This window comes from Orycteropus afer, unplaced genomic scaffold, assembly GCF_000298275.1.
Source record: "Orycteropus afer afer isolate SDZICR_OR568_19922 unplaced genomic scaffold, OryAfe1.0 scaffold00001, whole genome shotgun sequence".
Taxonomy (NCBI): domain Eukaryota; kingdom Metazoa; phylum Chordata; class Mammalia; order Tubulidentata; family Orycteropodidae; genus Orycteropus; species Orycteropus afer.
In genome coordinates this window covers 30,061,565-30,080,145 of record NW_006921588.1, presented here as the reverse complement: position 1 = coordinate 30,080,145, position 18,581 = coordinate 30,061,565, and the positions used below count along the sequence as shown (strand labels likewise).

General features: G+C 37.8%; 1 protein-coding gene across 1 annotated transcript in view; it reads left to right on the top strand.

Moving 5' to 3' along the window:
* ERICH2 (glutamate rich 2) overlaps nt 1-18,581 on the top strand; it is a 61,314-nt gene that overhangs the window by 16,893 nt on the left and 25,840 nt on the right. Inside the window, exons 3-5 of the mRNA XM_007953137.1 lie at nt 956-1,051; nt 3,714-3,862; nt 13,504-13,688. Coding sequence (XP_007951328.1) covers nt 956-1,051; nt 3,714-3,862; nt 13,504-13,688 — 430 coding nt within the window. The remainder of the gene's footprint in view (nt 1-955; nt 1,052-3,713; nt 3,863-13,503; nt 13,689-18,581) is intronic.

Here is an 18,581-nt window from a genome sequence, read left to right as displayed (position 1 = left end):
TGTTGGAACTGGAGCAAGGGGTAATCCACATCCCAAGGTAGTCCAATTGCAGAGATCAATCAAATGTAACCTGGGCCAAAATAAAAGAGCAGAATAATAACTTTTTATCTCCTCAGTAATTCCATCTGCTTATCATACTGCTTTTTTTTTGAGGGAAAAATGATCATGTTGCCTTTGAAAAGATGAATTTGGGTTTGGTTGATTGGGTTGGGTGGTTATTTGGGTTGAGGAAGGAGGAGTACGGTAAGTATAGCTTCATCTTACCTGAGGTACCGCATCTGGACTTGAAAGTGAACAAAACCAGTCCTGGGGAAAAAAAAAGGATCAAGTAGGAAAATAGAAATCTTGGGGGACCTTGCTTGGAGGAAAGTGAGACTGACTTGCAAAATTGACAAAGAATTTTCTCAGTGTAGCTTTCTTCCTATGCTCCCACATTCCTGCTGGCTCCCTCCTCTGCCTGACAAGGAGGATTTGCCAAAAGACCCTATCCAGGTCAGGATAGGCAAAACTCAGACACATTTTCTTCTAATTCTTTTTTCTAATTTTAACCACAAGTAGAACGTGGATTGCATAAACCAGGAGTTTCAAGTTTCTGTGCACACAAAGCCCACGTTTATTATTGCCTTTTTTCTCCTGTGGATCCCATATGTAGAAGATTTGTCATCAACAAATTGCATTTAATTAAAAAACTGTTTTTTAGTAATAGAAATAAAATACATCTTTAACGTGGACAATGTTGTATAGAGTACAGACTTTGTAGGTTTTTCAGCCAAGCTTTCAGGCATACTTAAAGATGTGAAGGGAGTAAATGGCTGAAGCAAACAAACCCACAGCATTCAAGTGTTTTACTGAGGTTGGAACAATTATATCTATATGTTATTACATAGTCATGTATTTTATCTCTTTTCTAAAATGAATGACTAGCTATTTTTTATTCCCATTTTTACATTTTAAGTAAATGCCTCTTTGGATACAGACCAACATTGGCAAGCAAGCTTTATACCCCAGCAACACAAGTCTCTCTAAATGTAGCTAAGACATTCTCAGAAAAGTAAGTTTTAATTAATTTTGTTTTGGGGCACATATTTGACAAATAGAAATCATTTTCAAAATAAGGTTAAGGTATAAATTTCTTGAAAGAATTACTCATTCCAATAGAAATTTGGGGATATTTCATAAATGTGTCCAATGCACTTAACATGCTAAGGAAAATTCCTAAAACCTACATTACCTACCCTCTAGCATAAATCATTCCAGTGGAATATCTAACTTGACTAACCTTGATAAATTAAATACCTTCCATTTCCAGGCAGTATTACATACGGTAAAAATTAGAACACCTCAATTGTAACTGTATTTAAATTAAATTTGAACTGTGTCTTTCAGAGTATTCTGGTTATCTGTATTTCTTAAATAGTCAGAGGCATTATTACCATAAGTAATGTCACTTTCTGAGGTGGAAGTCAATAGATTATAGTTGAAGAGGAGATTGAATTTTGAATCTCTGAAGACTACAGGAAACGGGCAGAAGGAGAATTCATATTTTACTGTTAAAATGATGATTTGGTCAATTCTTTTCTAGGGATCTTTCTGGAATGTTCACTGCTTCTGTGTAGTAACATTCCATTTATCTTCAGGCCATTGACTATATTGGTTTTCTCAATGTTTATGTCATTAAAATGATTAAAGCTATTTCCAATTGTTCACATAACCAGAACTATTCTAGCCAGTTCCACTCCTTAAGGATATAAGGTAGTGAGTTTGTAAGTATCGTATTTCATGGATTCTAAATCATGTGTATTTTTCATATTTTAACATTTCTTACAATTAATGAGATGGATTGACATAGTGTCTACAACTATGGGCTTAGGTAAAGATTGTGAGGCTGGCACAGGACTGGGCAGTGTTTCGTTCTGTTGTACATAGGGTCTCTGTGAGTCGGAACCAACTTGATGGCACCTAACAACAACAGCAACAACAATTGATAGCATGTTATTTGGCACTGTTTCTTCTTTTTTAATGGTACATAAAATAATGGTATATTTTATAATAAATAGATGATAATCTTAGACTGAGTGAAATAACTAATTCGGAGGTTTTGATGTGTGTGTATGTCTGTCTCTGTATGTCTTTGTATGTGAAGACTCTCTTTTATCTGGATCACATGTTGTTGTTGTTGTTGTGTGCCGTCAAGTCGGACCTGACTCATAGCGACACCTCCTTGGGTTTCCGAGGCAGTATCACTATGGAAGTAGATTGCCCTATCTTCCTTCTGAGGAGTGGCTGGTGGGTTCAAACCACCAGCCTTCTGGTTAGCAGTCAAGTGCCTCCTTAGGCACTATGCTACCGGATCACATATTAGAGAATATAAATTCTTATCATCACTAGTGGCAACTTGTGACATATAGGAACTTCACCATGCTGGAAATTAAATGCTTAAGTAATTTCTCAACTTTTCTCAAGAGCAGCTTCTTATTGGATTCTCTTTTTACAATTGGGAAAGAGAAGGAGGCAGAGGCAGAAAAAATGTAAATCATCCCTGCTGTACATTTTTTATTTCCAGAAAGGGGTTTTGTTTTAGTAGCATATACAGATGGATATGTAGTGCCTAAGGCATTTGACTGCTAACCAGAAGGCTGGCAGTTCAAACCCACCAGCCACTCCTCGGAAGGAAGATTGGGCAATCTACTTCTGTAGTGATACCGCCTCTGAAAACCAAGGAGGGGTCGCTATGAGTCAGATCCGACTCGACAGCAGTGAGTTTGGTTTTTTTTGGTTTTGATGTGTGTGTATATCTGTCTCTGTATGTCTGTGTATGTGAAGACTCTCATTCCTCTTAGTATTGAACAAGCTGTTCAGCTTATTTGCTAAACCAGTGCACAAGACCACTAATGAACTGCTAATGTTCTAGATTCACATTTCAGTAGGGGGGGAAAAAAAAATTGGAGCTACCATACTTTTTGGGAAAAATATTACTTTACATTTTTCCATATCTTCCCAGGCAAACTAAAAGGTGAATTTGATTAAAGTTGGTAAAGGAGGCATGTTAAAAGATCCTTAAGACCACAGAAAATGAATTTGAGGTTATTTTCCCACAAAGCCTGAATGCTTGTCTTTGTGAACAGAGTCTACCACACAAGCACTCCTTGCCTCAGTGCATTACTTATTTATTGGCATGAGGTTTGAGGTTTAAAGGCTGAAAAGGAAAGTTAACCCATTTTTATTTCAGCTACTTAAAAGAAAAAGCAGGCTATTTTATATTATGACCAAAGGTTAATATTGTTGTTGGACTCTCTCCATCAGTGTGTCATTTAGCAGTGGCAGAAATTGATTTATAAACTTCAAAACAAAATAAAACTAAAAACCCAAGGCATGTATTTCTTAAATATATTTACTCCATCTTATCACAGTAATGCACCAAAGATAGTCATCCAGCTGATTGCTCATATGCTCTATGTAAAAAACTCTGAAAAGATACTAAGAATCTTAAGGTAAAAATAGAATTTTAATCATCAGTAAAAATTATTTTTTAATACTTTCCCACAAAGAAGATACTACATTTTACCCGTTTATTGTTGGTATATTATGTGTTTATATTAAATATGTGTCGTGTGTTGAATGAAGTATGTGTGTTTATGAACCCATAGAAAGCATTGAAAAGAATTGTGACCTGGGGAAATACTTTGTTTCTCACTGCGTACTTTAACATTTAGGAAGGAAGTCTCTTCAGTAAATACTGAAAACAAAGTCTCTTTAAAGAATACTGAAAATAGAGTCTCTTCGAAGAGTATGGGAAATAAAGATACATTAGAAAATCTACAGTCTAAGCTGTGGTCATCTTCCTTCTTAAAAGAAGGCACAGGTAATAGCTTTTGTTTTATTTAATTAAGTAACTATGGCTTCTAATTCAGCCTTCCTTCCTCCATGACATGTCAAGGGATGCTGACAACTCTGTAATCTGGAGTCAGCCATGGGAATCAGTAATTTTTAAATTTGTGGACTGGGTGATTCTGATATGCAGCCAAGTATGGGATCGATGGTATACATTCTATAAGATGAGAATGATAGGGTATTAAATCAAAGAATGAATTAAAATACCTATGAAAACATTAACAAGCGGTTTAGAAGCTGTGGATGCAGTAGTTGGCAGAATAGGCAAGGTCCTTCCCTTTATGAAATTTCCATTCTAGTAGGAGATAGACAACAGACTATTAAAAATGAATAATAAATGAATGTTATCCAGTACTGCTATAACAGAAATACTACAAGTAAATGGCTTTAACAAATGGAAGTTTATTTTCTCACATTTGGGAGGCTAGAGGTCCAAATTCAGGGTGCTGGCCCTGGAGGAAAGCTTTCTCTCTCTGTCATTTATGGCAGAATGGCCTTGTCTCTTTATTTTTCCAAATATAACTTCATTTTTTAAATTTACATTTATTATATTTATTTATTTTTCATTTTATTTATTTTGTTGTTGAGACCATACACAGAAAAATATATGTCAATTCAACCATTTCTGCAAGTGCGATTCAGTGACATTGATTATGTTCTTTGAGTTGTGCAGTCATTCTCACCCTCCTCTTCTGAGTTGATTCTCCCCATTAACGTAAACTCACTGCTCCCTAAAGTCCCTATCTAATCTTTCGAGTTAATATTGTTAGTTTGATTCCATATAGATAATTATTAAAACACCGTACTACTCAAGGTAGACAATTTTTACTGTTGTTGTTATGTGCCATGGAGTCGGACCTGACTCATAGCAACCCCTCCTTGGGTTTCCAAGGCATTATCACTATGGAAGTAGATTACCCAGCCTTCCTTCTGAGGAGCCATTTTTACTAGTTAAGCTAAATTACTGTCTAGTTTTAAGAAGACTTTAGGAAATATTTTTGGTTTAAGGTTTAAAGATATTTCAGGGCAATGGTTTCAAGGGTTCTTCTAGCCTCCAGAAAGACTGGATTCTAATACAATTTGAAATTCTGTTCTGCATTTTCCCCCTTTTGATCAGGATTCTTGTATAGAATCCTTAATCAAAATGTTCAGTAATGGTAATCAGGCACCATCAAACACATAAAAAGATACTCAGCATCATTAGTTCTTCTGATCTCATGGCAAAAGTAGCAATTGTTCTTAGAGGCAATTAGCCACACATTCGATATCCTTCTCCAGGTCCTGCTTTTCTTCCTCTGTTGTTCCAGGCTAATAGAAACTAATTATTAAGCTTTTGATAGCCTCTTGTAGGCTTTTAAGACTCAAGGCACTAAGCAATGAAGTAGGAGGTAGAACAGAAGCACTAAATACATTATTAGGCCAATTAACTGGGATGTCCCATGAAACCATGACCCCAAACCTTCAAACCAGTGAACCAAATCCCAGGAGGCATTTGGTTGTGAATAAGCAGCTTCAGCAGCTACTCTTTTTTTCTGTCATTGTTGTAAATATATCTGTCATACAACTTTTGCTAATTCACCTTTTTACAGGGGTACAACTTACTAACAGCAGTTACAGTAATTGGCTGTGCAACCCTACTCTTAAATAATGTTATTTTTCTATCCCTGTTAACCCCCATATCCCCTCCCTCATACTCCTGATAACCACTAATGAACTTTGGTCTCTATACATTGCTTTTTATTGTCTTTTTATATAAGGGAAATCATAAATATTTGTCATTATGTGATAGACTCATTTCACCCAGCATAGTATCTCCAAGGTCCATCCATGTTGTAGCATGTATCAAGACTTCATTTCTCCTACTGGCTGAGTATTCCATTGTATGTATTTACCACAGTTTGTTTATCCACTCATCTGTTGGACATTTAGTTTGTTTCCACCTTTTGGTTAATAAGAATAATAATGCAGTGAACACTGGTGCAAGTCTCTGCTTGAGTCTCTGCTTCCAAGTTTTTTGGGTACAGACCTAGGAGTGGACTTGCTGGGTCTTACGGTAGTTCTAATTTAGTTTTTTGAGGAACTGCCACACTGTTTCCCACAATAGCTGTACCATTTTGCATTCCTATCAGCAATGGTGATCTTGCCCACATTTGTTTTTTTTTCTGTTTTTAGCTTAGTCATTCTAAAAAAAAAAAAAAGAAAAAGAAAAGAAACCAAACCCCCTGCCATTGAGTCAATTCCGACTCATAGCAACCCCCAGTGGGTTTCCAAGACAGTAAATCTTCAAGGAAGTAGATTGCCCAGGTTTCCTTCCACAGAGTGGCTAGGGGGTTTGAACCACCAACCTTCTGGACAATCAGATTCCTTAGGCATTGCACCCCCAAAGCTCCTTTTAGCCATTTTACTGGGAGTCAAATGGTGTCTCATTGTGGTTTCGATTTGCATCTCTCTGATGGCTAATGATGCTGAGTATCTTTTTATGTGTTTGGTGGCCATTTGAGTGTCTTTTTTGTTGAAGTGTCTATTCAAGTCCTTTGCTTATTTTACAATTTAAGTTATTTGTCTTTTTGTTGTTAATCCTTGTCTCTTGAGCCTCCACTCCTGGATGGTCTTCCTGTGGCCTGGCATCTCTCTTCCCCCACCTCCACTTGCTAGCTTACTTGTTCAATCTCTTTTATATCTCAAAAGAGATTGGTTTAAGACACAACCTATACTAATACTGTCTTGTTAACATAACAAAGAAAACCCATTCCCATAGGGGATTATAACCACTACAGGGGTTAGGACTTGCAACATAGATTTTGGGGGGACACAATTCAATCCATAACAATAAGTAATAAGATGAGTTAGCAAGATAACTGCAGGTTGTGAGGGGTGCTATAAAGTAAGTAAAGGACTCTTGAGAAAAGGACTACTTTAGGTTTGTGAAATTCATGAGGAGGTTCTCAAGCCATCACAAGAACTCCCTAATTCCCTATTATGACCTTTCCTTGATGACATAAGTGTGATGAGTCAGTGAACAGGTTGGGTACACACTGGAAGATTAGGGTGGTTGTGAGCCGATGGAGACTGTAAATGAACCAGCAGGTAATGGCTGAAATAGCCCAGCAATCCTACTCTTGGAAGTACTGCGTATCCTTTATCAAGGTAGCCCTTTGTTTTAGAGCCCGGAGTTTTTCTAATTTTTTTTTTTTTTTTTTAATTGTTCTCTTCACATTGTCGTCTCTCTAGCTCTCCAGGATCTCCTCATTTTCTTCTTCTTAACACAAGTATTTCTACATTATTTAGAGTAGCTCATGGCCACACTTGCATCAAAAAGCCTATCTCACAAGATTTTCTGGGCACTCAAAAGCCTGCAAGAAAGGGGTGGGTATAACATAAATTCAGTTTGAAACTGTGAAAGACCTCTGTAAAGCCAAAGGAGTCAGCAAGCTCACCCGACAGATCAGTGTTTCCCAAATAGATGATTTTAGCAGATATAAGGTAATTGAAAAAATAAATTAATAGTAGGGTATTTATTTTAATGTGTATTAGGAAAAAATAGTATCAGATGTGTTTAAGAATATGGACTCTGGAGCCAAGCTGACTTCCAGATGTACTACTTTTCCAGCTGTCAAGTAGGACAAGTTATTTAATCTCTCTGTCCTAAAACTTTCTCATCTATTAATGGGAATAAAAATAGTCCTACTTCATTGGGACATGGAGAAATTTAAATTAGTTAATATAAGTAAAGTGTTTAGAAGAATAATGGCATATAGTAAGTTTATTATTAATACATCAGCTTCATGGATGATAATATTTGTGATCTGACAAAATTGTGTAAGTTTAAAAAGTAAGTGGATTCAGAGGAAAATACTAAGTAAATAGTATAGGTGATCCTTCGATACGTAAAATGAATAAAGATAGTGTGTACTGAAGTTTGAGAAATGTTCCGATAGATTTTACCATAGAGATTTTACCTCTTAAATATTTCTCTAATCTAGACAGTCCTGTCCATCCCTATTACCACTGCTTCCTGTCATTTACCACATTAATATCTCTCATCTGGATTTTTTAAAGAAGTGTCTAACTTCTCTCCTTGTTCCTTAGTTTTGTCCCCCCCTCAAAAATGCTTTCTGACCTATTATTCAGGTGTTGTTTTAAAAATACAGATTTAATCATTCGTGTTTCCCTGCTTAAAATATTTCATTAGTATCCTTCTTATTCTGAGGATAAAGTCCTAACTCCATTACTTCTGACTCACAAGACCCTCCAGCTACCCTGTACCTACCTATCCAACCATATGTGTCACTATTTCAGCCCCAACTGTGGCAGTTAAGCAAAACCAAAGTGCTTAGTACTTAGAATAATACACACACACACAGACACTTGTTTCTGCATTGGCTCATGCTATCCCCTCTCCTTGGAGAAACTCTGGTCCACTCAGACTGGACAGCTCATGACCATTCCCCAAACTGGTAAGGGGTTCTCCCATTTACCTAGTACATATCTCTATCACTGTATTTCCATGACTTTTTATTATAATCATTGTGTTTTTGACTCCCCAGTTAGCATGTGAATGAGTTCCCTGAGGTAAGGTATTGTCTGTTTTTGTGTTCCTGGGACTCAGCCTAGTGCTGGCTACTGAATGGGTGATCAGTAGCACCTGTTCTTTATTTTGCAAATCATGTATGTTTGATCATAAGTACTGTGGATTGCCATTTAAAAAAATTTTTTTAAATGTTATGTAACTTCTGGTTATATCCTGAATACTTCATATTTATCTCTTCTTAACGTGTGTGCACCACCATTTGTCTGTCAGTTTGTCATACTGTGGTGGCTTATGTATTGTTGTAAGGCTGGAGGCTATGCTACCTGTATTTCAAATACCAGCAGGATCATCCATGGTGGACATGTTTCACTGTTGCTTCCAGACTAAGACAGACTAGGAAGAAGGAAGGAACCATCCACTTCTCAAAGAATTGACCGGGGAAAACCTTATGAATAGTAGTGAAACACTGTCTGATGTATTACTGGAAAACTTTATGAGTAGCCCTGAAACACTGTCTGATATAGTGCCAAAAGATGAGCCCCTCAGGTCAGGAGGCATGCAAAATACAACTGGGGAAGAGCTGTCTCCTCAGAGTAGAGTCAACCTTGATGTGGATAAAATAAAGCTTTTGGGCCTCTATTTGCTGATGTGGCACAACTCAAAATGAGAAGCAGCAGCTGCAAACATCCATTAATAATCAAACCATGGAATGTACAAAGTATGAATGTAGGAAAATTAGAAGTTGTCAAAAATGAAATGAAATGCATAAAGATCGATATTCTAGGCATTGTTGTTGTTGCTATGTGCCTCGAGTCAGATCCAACTCATAGTGACCCCTCCTTGGGTTTCCGAGGCAGTATCTCTATAGAAGTAGATTGCCCAACCTTCCTTCTAAGGGGAGTGGCTGGTGGGTTTGAACCACCAACCTTCTGGTTAGCAGTCAAGTGCCTTAGGCACTATGCCACCAGAGCTCCCATTCTAGGCATTAGTGAGCTAAAATGGACTGATTTGGGTGACTTTAAATCAGACAACCGTATGATCTACTATGCCGGGAATGATAAATTGAAGAGGAATGGCATGGCATTCATCATCACAAAGAATGTTTCAAGATCTATCCTGAAGTACAGTGCTGTCAGTGATAGGATAATATCCATATGCCTACAAGGAAGACCAGTTAATACTACTATTATTCAAATTTACGTACCAACCACCAAAGCCAAAGACTAGGAAATTGAAGCTTTTTACCAACTTCTGCAGTCTGAAATTGACCAGACATGCAATCAAGATATATTAATTATCACTGGTGATTGGAATGCAAAGTTGGAAGCAAAGAGGAATCACTAGTAGTTGGAAAATACGGCCATGGTGATAGAAGTGATACTGGAGACTACATGAGAGAATTTTGTAAGACCAATGACTTATTCATTGCAAATACCTTTATTTAACAACATAAGTGGTGCCTATACATGTAGACTTTGCCAGATGGCATACACAGGAATCAGATTGACTACATCTATGGAAAGAGGCAATGGAGAAGCTCATTATCTTCAGGCAAAACAAGGCCAGGAGCTGACTGGAATAGACCATCAATTGCTCATATGTAAGTTCAAGTTGAAGCTGAAGAATATTAAAACAAGTCTGCGAGAGCCAAACTACGACCTTGATTATACCAAAAACCAAAACCAAACTCACTGGGAAAACTGACTCATAGTGACCCCTTCTTGGGTTTCTGAGGTGGTATCTCCACGGAAGTAGATTACCCAGTCTTTCTTCTGAGAAGTGGCTGGTGGGTTTGAACTGCCAGCCTTCTGGTTAGCAGTCATATGCCTTAGGCACTATGCCACCAGAGCTTCTATGACCTTGATTATAACCCTCCTGAATTTAGAGTCCATCTAAAGAATGGATCTGATGCATTGAACACCAATGACAGAAAACCAGAGGAACTGTGGGATGACATCAAGAAAATCATCCATGAAGAAAACAAAAGGTCATTAAAAGACAGGAAAGGAAGTAAAGACCAAAATGGATGTCAGAAGAGACTCTGGAACTTGCTCTTGAACAGAGAATAGCTAAAGAAAATGGAAGAAATGACAAAATAAAAGAGCTGAACAGAAGATTTCAAAGATCAGCTCGAGAAGACATAGTCAATTATTATGATGAAATGTGAAAACACCTGAAATTAGAAAACCAGAAGGGAAGAACACACTCAGCATTCCTCAAGCTGAAAGAACTAAAGAAAAAAATTCAAGCTTCGAGTTGCAATATTGAAAGATTCTATGGGCAAAATATTGAATGATGCAGGAAACATCAAAAAAAGATGGAAGGAATACAGAGTCACTGTACCAAAAAGAATTGGTTGATGTTCATCTATTTCAGGAGCATATGATCAAGAGCTGATGGTATTGAAGAAAGAAGCTGAAGCTGCACTGAAGGAATTGGTGAAAAACAAGGCTTCAGGAATTGATGGAATACCCATTGAGATGTTTCAACAAACACATGCCACTCTGGAGGCACTCACTTGTCTATGGCAAGAAATTTGGAAGTTAGCTGCCTGGCCAACTGACTGTAAAAGATCTATATTTGTAACCATTTATTCTGGTTACCTAGTGCCACTCTGACAAGAATATACCACAATGGGATGGTTTGAACAAATAGGATTTTCTTACAGAAGAGAATTCTGTAAATTCTCTCAGAGTTTGGAGGCTTTAAGTCCAAGTTCAAAGTGCCAGGCTCTAGGGGCTGGGTGAAAGCCCCTCAACCTTGGGCTTCAGTTCTGCCTCCTGCTCCCAGCCCACTGAAGCTAGAGGCTTTTCTTCACTCAGACAGCTGCTCGCTGCTGAGACTGACAGGCCCAAGGTTGACAAGTAAAAAGTCACAGTCCCCATGTTACCAAAACCACACAGCAGGCCATTAATTCAAGTCCCTTGTAAGTCTTAAGGTTGGCAGAGCATGGCAGGCTGCTGAACAATGACACGGCAACATTTAGGGTTCAAGTGTGCCATTAGCTAGAGACCATTTTCAAAGCTGTTTCTTATATAGGGGAAGCAGACCACATACCCAAAGCAGCTAGCTACTTAGCTGCTCCAATGGATTCCACCATGGAGTTAATTACCAATCTCAGCATGGGGAATAACTACTACATTCAGCTGCCCAGCCACTCAACCAGGCCCAGCTGAGTTGACACACAACTTAACCACCACATCATTCCAAAGAAAGATGATCCCACAGAATATGGAAATTATTGAACAATATCATTAATACCACATGCAAGTAAAATCTTGCTGAAGTTAATTAAAACATGGTTGCAGCAGTATATTGACAGAGAACTTCCAGAAATACAAGCTGAATTCAGAAGAGGACATGGAACGAGGGATATCATTGCTGCTGTCAGATGAATCTTGGCAGAAAACAGATAATACCAGAAAGATGTTTACTTGTGTTGTATTGACTATGTAAAAGCATTTGATTGTGTGGATCATAACAAATTATGGGTAACATTGAAAAGAATGGGAATTCCAGAACACTTAATTGTGCTCAGGAGGAACCTGTACACAGACCAGGAGACTGTCATTCAAACAGAATAAGGAGATACTACATGGTTTAAAATGAGGAAGGGAATGTGTCAGGGTTGTTCACCATACTTACTCAATCTGTATGCTGAGCAAAGAATCTGGGAAGATGTATTATATGAAGAAGAGTGCAGCATCAGGATTGGAGGAAGACTCCTTAACAACCTGCGGTATGCAGACAACACAACTTTATTTGTTGAAAATGAAGATGACTTGAAGCACTTACTATTGAAGGTTAAAGACTACAATCTGCAGTATGGATTATACCTCAACAGAAAGAAAATCCTCACAATTGGGCCAATAAACAGCAGCATGATAAATGGAGAAAAGATTGAAGTTGTCAAAGATTTCATATTGCTTGGTTCCACAATCAATACTAATGGAAGTGGCAGTCAAGAAATAGGACAACGTATTGCACCGGGCAGTTGTGGTGCAAAAGACCTCTTTAAAGTGCTAAAGAGCAAAGATGCCTCTTTGAAGCCTAAGTTTCGCCTAACCCAAGCCATGGTATTTTCAGTCACCTCATATGCCTGTGCCTAAGGCACTTGGATTGTTAACCAGAAGGTTGACGGTTCAAACCCACCAGCCACTCCTTGAAAGGAAGGTTGGGCAATCTACTTACATAGTGATAACCACCTCAGAAACACAAGGAGGGGTCGCTATGAGTCAGGTCTGACTCCACAGCACATAACAACAACATATGCATCTGAGAGTTGGACAATGAGTAAAGAACACTGAAGAAGAATTAATGCTTTTGAGTTGTGGTGCTCGAAAAGAATACTGAAAGTACCATGGAGTGCCAAAAGAACTAACAAGTCTGTCCTGGAAGAAATGCAGCAGGAGTGCTCCTTGGAAGCAAGGATGGCCAGACTTCGTTTGACCTACTTTGGTCATGTTGTCAGAAGGGACCATTCCCTGGAGAGAGATATTATGCTTGGTAAAATGGAGGGTCAACGAAAGAGGAGAGGGCCCTCAAAGATATGGATTAACATAGTGGCTGCAATGATGGGCTCAGGTATGGCAAGTATTGAGAGGCTGGCACAGGACTAGGCAGTGTTTCATTCTGTTGTACAGAGGATCTCTATGAGTCAGAGTCGACGGCACCTAACAATTAAAACAACAATAAGATCAACCAAGGAAATATATTTCTGGAGGTAGATTAGCATTAATTTATTTTCTCTTGAAATTATTGTATTTTTTTTCCAAACAAAGCTATTTGCCCTTTATTAAAATTTAAGCACTAAACAATTAGGATTAACATTAGCTCAGTGTTATTGGTTTGGGTTTTTTCCTCTGTCACTTGGTAGTTTTGTTACTTTTTTTGGAATAGAAATGAGGTAAGTTTATTGCAGTGCTCTTTAGTCATAAAAATAATAATAATAATAATAACTCCAGAGCAGGAAACCAAAGGGTAAATACATGTGCATTTGTTATGTCATAACTTAGGAGTAGCCATTTTTAATTTTTTAACTTTTCAATGTTTATTAATTAAATTATACTACTCTGTTTTAGGTACAGTGGACAAAAATGCAGTCGTTGCAAAGCAAGAGAAAAGTAACAAATATTGCCTTCAGCACACTAATGATAAATTGTCAGAATCAACAGATGGTGATGATGAAGATGATGGTAATGATGAAGATGATGAAAACAGTAACCCTAATAAAGATATTCGTGCCCCATTAGAGTTAATGACAGAAGTAAGTTTTACTTGTGCATTGTAATTTAAGAAACTTAAAAATATTAACTAAATTGCATACAATCTTAAAAACATAAAAACAAAAAAACTGTAGTATATGTATAGATGTTTACCTGACTACTCATCTTTCTTGCTGCTCTTACCGGCTTACAAGTGAAAAATGATTCTGGAAATGACATACAGTGTTCTGATAAGGCAGAAGCAGGAGTCAGACAAGTTTTGGTCTAAAATTCATAAATGACCTTGTTGAATGTGTTCTTCATAAGGATCACTGTGCCAGTTGCTGTGGATATAAATAAGACATGCCCTTGCTTTTGAGAACTAATAGGAACATATATATATATATATATATATATATACACACAATAAAATATATGCTAGTGAAAATATTTACAGTTTTCACTGGGAACAGGGAGAACTGATTGATTGGGAAAAGGGGGATAAACGGGGGATAAAGGGAGGATTTTTAGAGGAAGTAGAGTCTCTGAAACATGAAGGAAAACATAAGTGAAGGAATTCATCTGGGAGCAGCATGTGCAAAGGCATTGAAGCCTGAAACATCACACTAAAAATATACCTCGACATCTACTGATAATTCTATGGCATACAACACAATTTTACTTCATGGGTTGTGCAGCCTACCTTTAACTAATATTACATACTTTCATATATGTTAAAAGAACCTCATAACAGTATGCTTTCATTTCTGCCTTCTCATCCTTCATAATAATGTTGTTATACACTTCCTACATATGTTACAAGCCCCAAATATGTTATTTTTGTTTTACATGGTCACTTATCTATTAAAAAGATTTTTAAAAATTTTAAAAATTGGAAAAGTCTTTATCATTTATCCTCCTATACACCACTTATGGTGCCCCTCATACCTTTATGTCGATCCAGATTTACATTCTGATACCGTTTTTTCTTTTGTCTGGAAAAACTTCCATTAATATTTCTTATAATGTGGTTGTAATAGTGACGAATTCTGTCAGCTTTTGTTTGAAAATTTCTTAAATTTTTCTGCATTTACTAAAGATAAGATAGTTGGGTATAAAATTCTATATTTACCTTTTTTTTTAATTTGGTTGATTTTTTTAGTACTTTAAAAATGTTGCTCCATTGTCTCCTAGCTTGCATAGTTTCAGATGAGATATGTATAGTTATTCATCTGTATATGATGTGTCATTTTTGTCTGCCTTTAAAAATTTCTTATTATTTTTGGTAATTTGATTATGATGTGTCTTGGTGTGGTTTCCTTCATGTTTCCTTTGTTCATTTAGATTCTTGGATCTATGAGTTTATAAGATTTGGAAAATGATCAATCATTAATTCTTCAAATATTTTATCTGACCTCTCTTCTTCCTGTATAGGATAGAGACACTATCATAGTAGAGACACTGTAAAACCCTTATGAGGACACTTCCTAATGCGCTGAGGTTTTAATACTCTGCCTGGTGGGAACGAGCGCTTTTCTTCACACACGTGCAAATCAATACCAGCCAAAGACTTAGTGAGATACCTTACATATCACTGGAATGCTCTCTTTGTTCAGCTGCCTTGTCTTTCCCAAATCATAGACTCTTTGGGCTCTCTGGACTCCAAACTCTGTCTTTTCGAATCAAAGAGATCATTGGTCTCTGTTTGGACTCTGTTTCTCTGTGTACAGTATAACAACGGCCTATAAATAGTAAGTTGATGCACTTATAGAACTCACTTTTTCTGTTCTCAGAGATCATTATGCTGTGTTACCTGTTGCCCAGTGTCTAAAAACTATTATTTCATATATTTTGTCCAGTTTTCTAGTTTCTTCCTTTTCTAGAAGGAAGAGTAAATCTGTTCTCTTTTATTCCATCACAGCTGGAAGCCCCAATTAGATTTTCAACACTTAGAGAATTATAACATACTTGCCTTCTTATGCAGTTTAACCCAAATGCTCCAGCCCTGGAATCATAAGAGAAAGTCAGATATATTTACTATTTTCCCCTTCTAGAATAAAGCAGATACAGGGAATTTTAAAGCTTCCCTAGTTTTATAAGGTGCTCTTAAAAGAGAAAAAAATTATGCTAAATGTTGGAAATATATCAGATAACTGATCTTTCTGTTGATTATATATCTAAATCATTCATGAATTATGGAATGTTCAGATACCTTATCTTCCATAATCAAACTTCCTGGAGTTCCTCATTTGCTTTTTATCCTTTTTTTCTGACATTTAATTATAAATGTGATCTATGAATTCATTTTCATATACAAACTCAAAACAATATGAGATAGTTTATTTTCATATCTTATGCTGTGCCTGTGCTAAACATCTTTTGTTTTCAGACTGCATCCCTTTTGCATTTTCCCCTCCTTTTCTCACAAATAGAACAATGAACACCTGTATAATCTTGCCTAGATTTACCATTTGTTGACATTGTGCTGGGTCTGTTTTATTTCTCTCGTTTGATAGGGTGTGTTGTTAATTGCCGTGAGGTGCCATAGAGCAGGTTGTGATTCATAGCAATCCTGTGTAAAACAGATTGAGACACTGCCCAGTCCTGCACCATCCTCATAATCATTACTATGCTTGAGCCCATTGTTGAACCCACTGTGTCAATCTCATTGAAGGTTTTTCTTTTTTTTTTGCTGACCCTCTCCTTTACTAAGCATGATGTCCTTCTCCAGAGACTGGTCCCTCCTGATGACACGTCTAAAGATGATACTTCACCATCCTCACTTTTAAAGAACATTCTGGGAAATTTTCTTTGTTGGTCATCAGGGGTGGGAGGGGAGAGGAGGGAACACTGTTAGATAGGTAGAGACAAGTATTGATTTGGGGGTGAAGAGAAAGGCAGTGTACCAAGTGTGAGTGATCAATATGGTGGCATTAGGAAGAGGAAGACAGAGAGAGGTGCATGAGAGGTACAGAAAACAAAGATGAACCCTTTTGTACATACAGTACTGTGTTGTCATTGAAGGCAAACATTGATATATGGCTGGATAGATGGTCAGACAGGCTGAACTATTAGGTGTGTCTATGCAGGGGTAGGGAAGGAGCTCTGGTAGCACAGTGCCTAAGACACTTGACTGCTCACCAAAAGGCTGGTGGTTCAAACTCACCAGCCACTCCTCAGAAGGAAGGTTGGGCAATCTACTTCTGTAGTGATACTGCCTCAGAAACTCAAGGAAGAGTCACTCTGAAGTGGGTGTGACTTCATGGCACATAACAACAACAACCTCATGCAGTGGGGAATGTGCCCATGACCATGTATAGGGTTGGCAGACAATGTTTCTACAAGTGTATTTGTATGTTGTGTAAGAATTCCCAGGTATATAGTAGGGCTGACAAGGGACAAGGCTGTAGTCACTTCTGGCTACAGCCAGCTATCCAGAGGGAGTGAGTAGTTGGAACTGTGGGTTCAGAACCATAGTCACAGGGAACATCAAGCTCAATTGGCATAACAGACCACACAAAAACATTGTTCTACCTCCTACTTTAGTGAGTAGCAGCTGGAATCTTAAAAGCTTGCAAGCGGCCATCTGGATGTAACAATGGGTCTCTCCTCATCCAGAGCAAAGAAGAATGAAGAAAACCAAAGATGCATGGAAACAATTAGTCCAAGCAACCTATACACCATGCCATCCTCAGCCTATACAACTGTGAGACCAGAGGAACTGGATGGTGCTTGGCTACCACTGTCAACCACTCACAGGGGGTTCTATGTAGAAGATCCTGGATAAAGTGGAACAACAATATGAAACAAAACTCAAAATCATTAAAAAGAAAAAAAAAAAAGGGACCAGAGACTGGTAGAACCCCTGAGATATGGCCTCTAGTTGCCCTTCAGGTCTGGAATTGAACCCATTCCTGTGACTTCCAGCCAACCAAAAGGCATGTGAGCTGAACATTTACATTAGGTAGGGACACTCCTTGGAGAGATCAATCATGGGAGAATAGAAGGGCTGTGTATACAGAGGGAGACAGCTGGGGGAGGGGGTGTGAGCACATGGGAGGGAAGGACACAGAAGAGGTAACTATGGGGAGGAGGTGGGAGGGGAGCTGTTACATTGTGGGAAATTGCAGTCAATGCCATGAGACAAAGTATATATGAGCTGCTATATGGAAAGTGAATTTGCTCTTTTCACTCAAATCACAATAAAAATTAAAAACAACAAAAAAAAAACATTCTGGCTATACTTCTTCCAAGACAGATTTGTTCATTCTTCTGGCACTCCATGGTATATTCAATATTCTTCACCAACACCACAATTCAGAGGTATAAATTCTTCAGTCTTCCTTATTCATTATTCAGCTTTTGCATGCATGTGAGGTAATGGAAATACCATGGCTTCGATCAGGTTCACCTTAATCCTCAAAGTGACATCTTTGCTTTTAAACACTTTAAAGAGGGCTTTTGCAGAGATTTGCCTGATGTAATATATTATCTGATTTCTTGGCTTCTATTAGTGTTGTTGATCCCAGTAAAAAAGTCCTTGACAACTTCAATTTTTTCTCCATTTATCATGATGTTGCTTATTGGTCCAGTTGTGAGGATTTTTTTATTTATGTTGAGGGTAATTCATACTGAAGGCTGTAGTCTTTAATCTTCATCTTTAACCTTCGTCAGTAAATGCTTCAAGTCATCTTCAAGCATGGTTGTGTCACCTACATATCACAGTTTGTTAATGAGTCTGCCTCCAGTCTCATAAAGTCCAGCTTCTTAGCTTATTTGCTGTTCTGGTTACCTAGTGCCGCTCTGACAAGAATAAACCACAACTGGGATGGCTTGAACAAACAGGAGTTTATTCTCTTACAGTTTAGAGGCTTTAAGTTCAAGTTCAAAGTGCCAGGCTCTAGGGGCTGGGTGAAAGCCCCTCAGCCTTGGGCTTCAGCTCTGCCTCCAGCTCC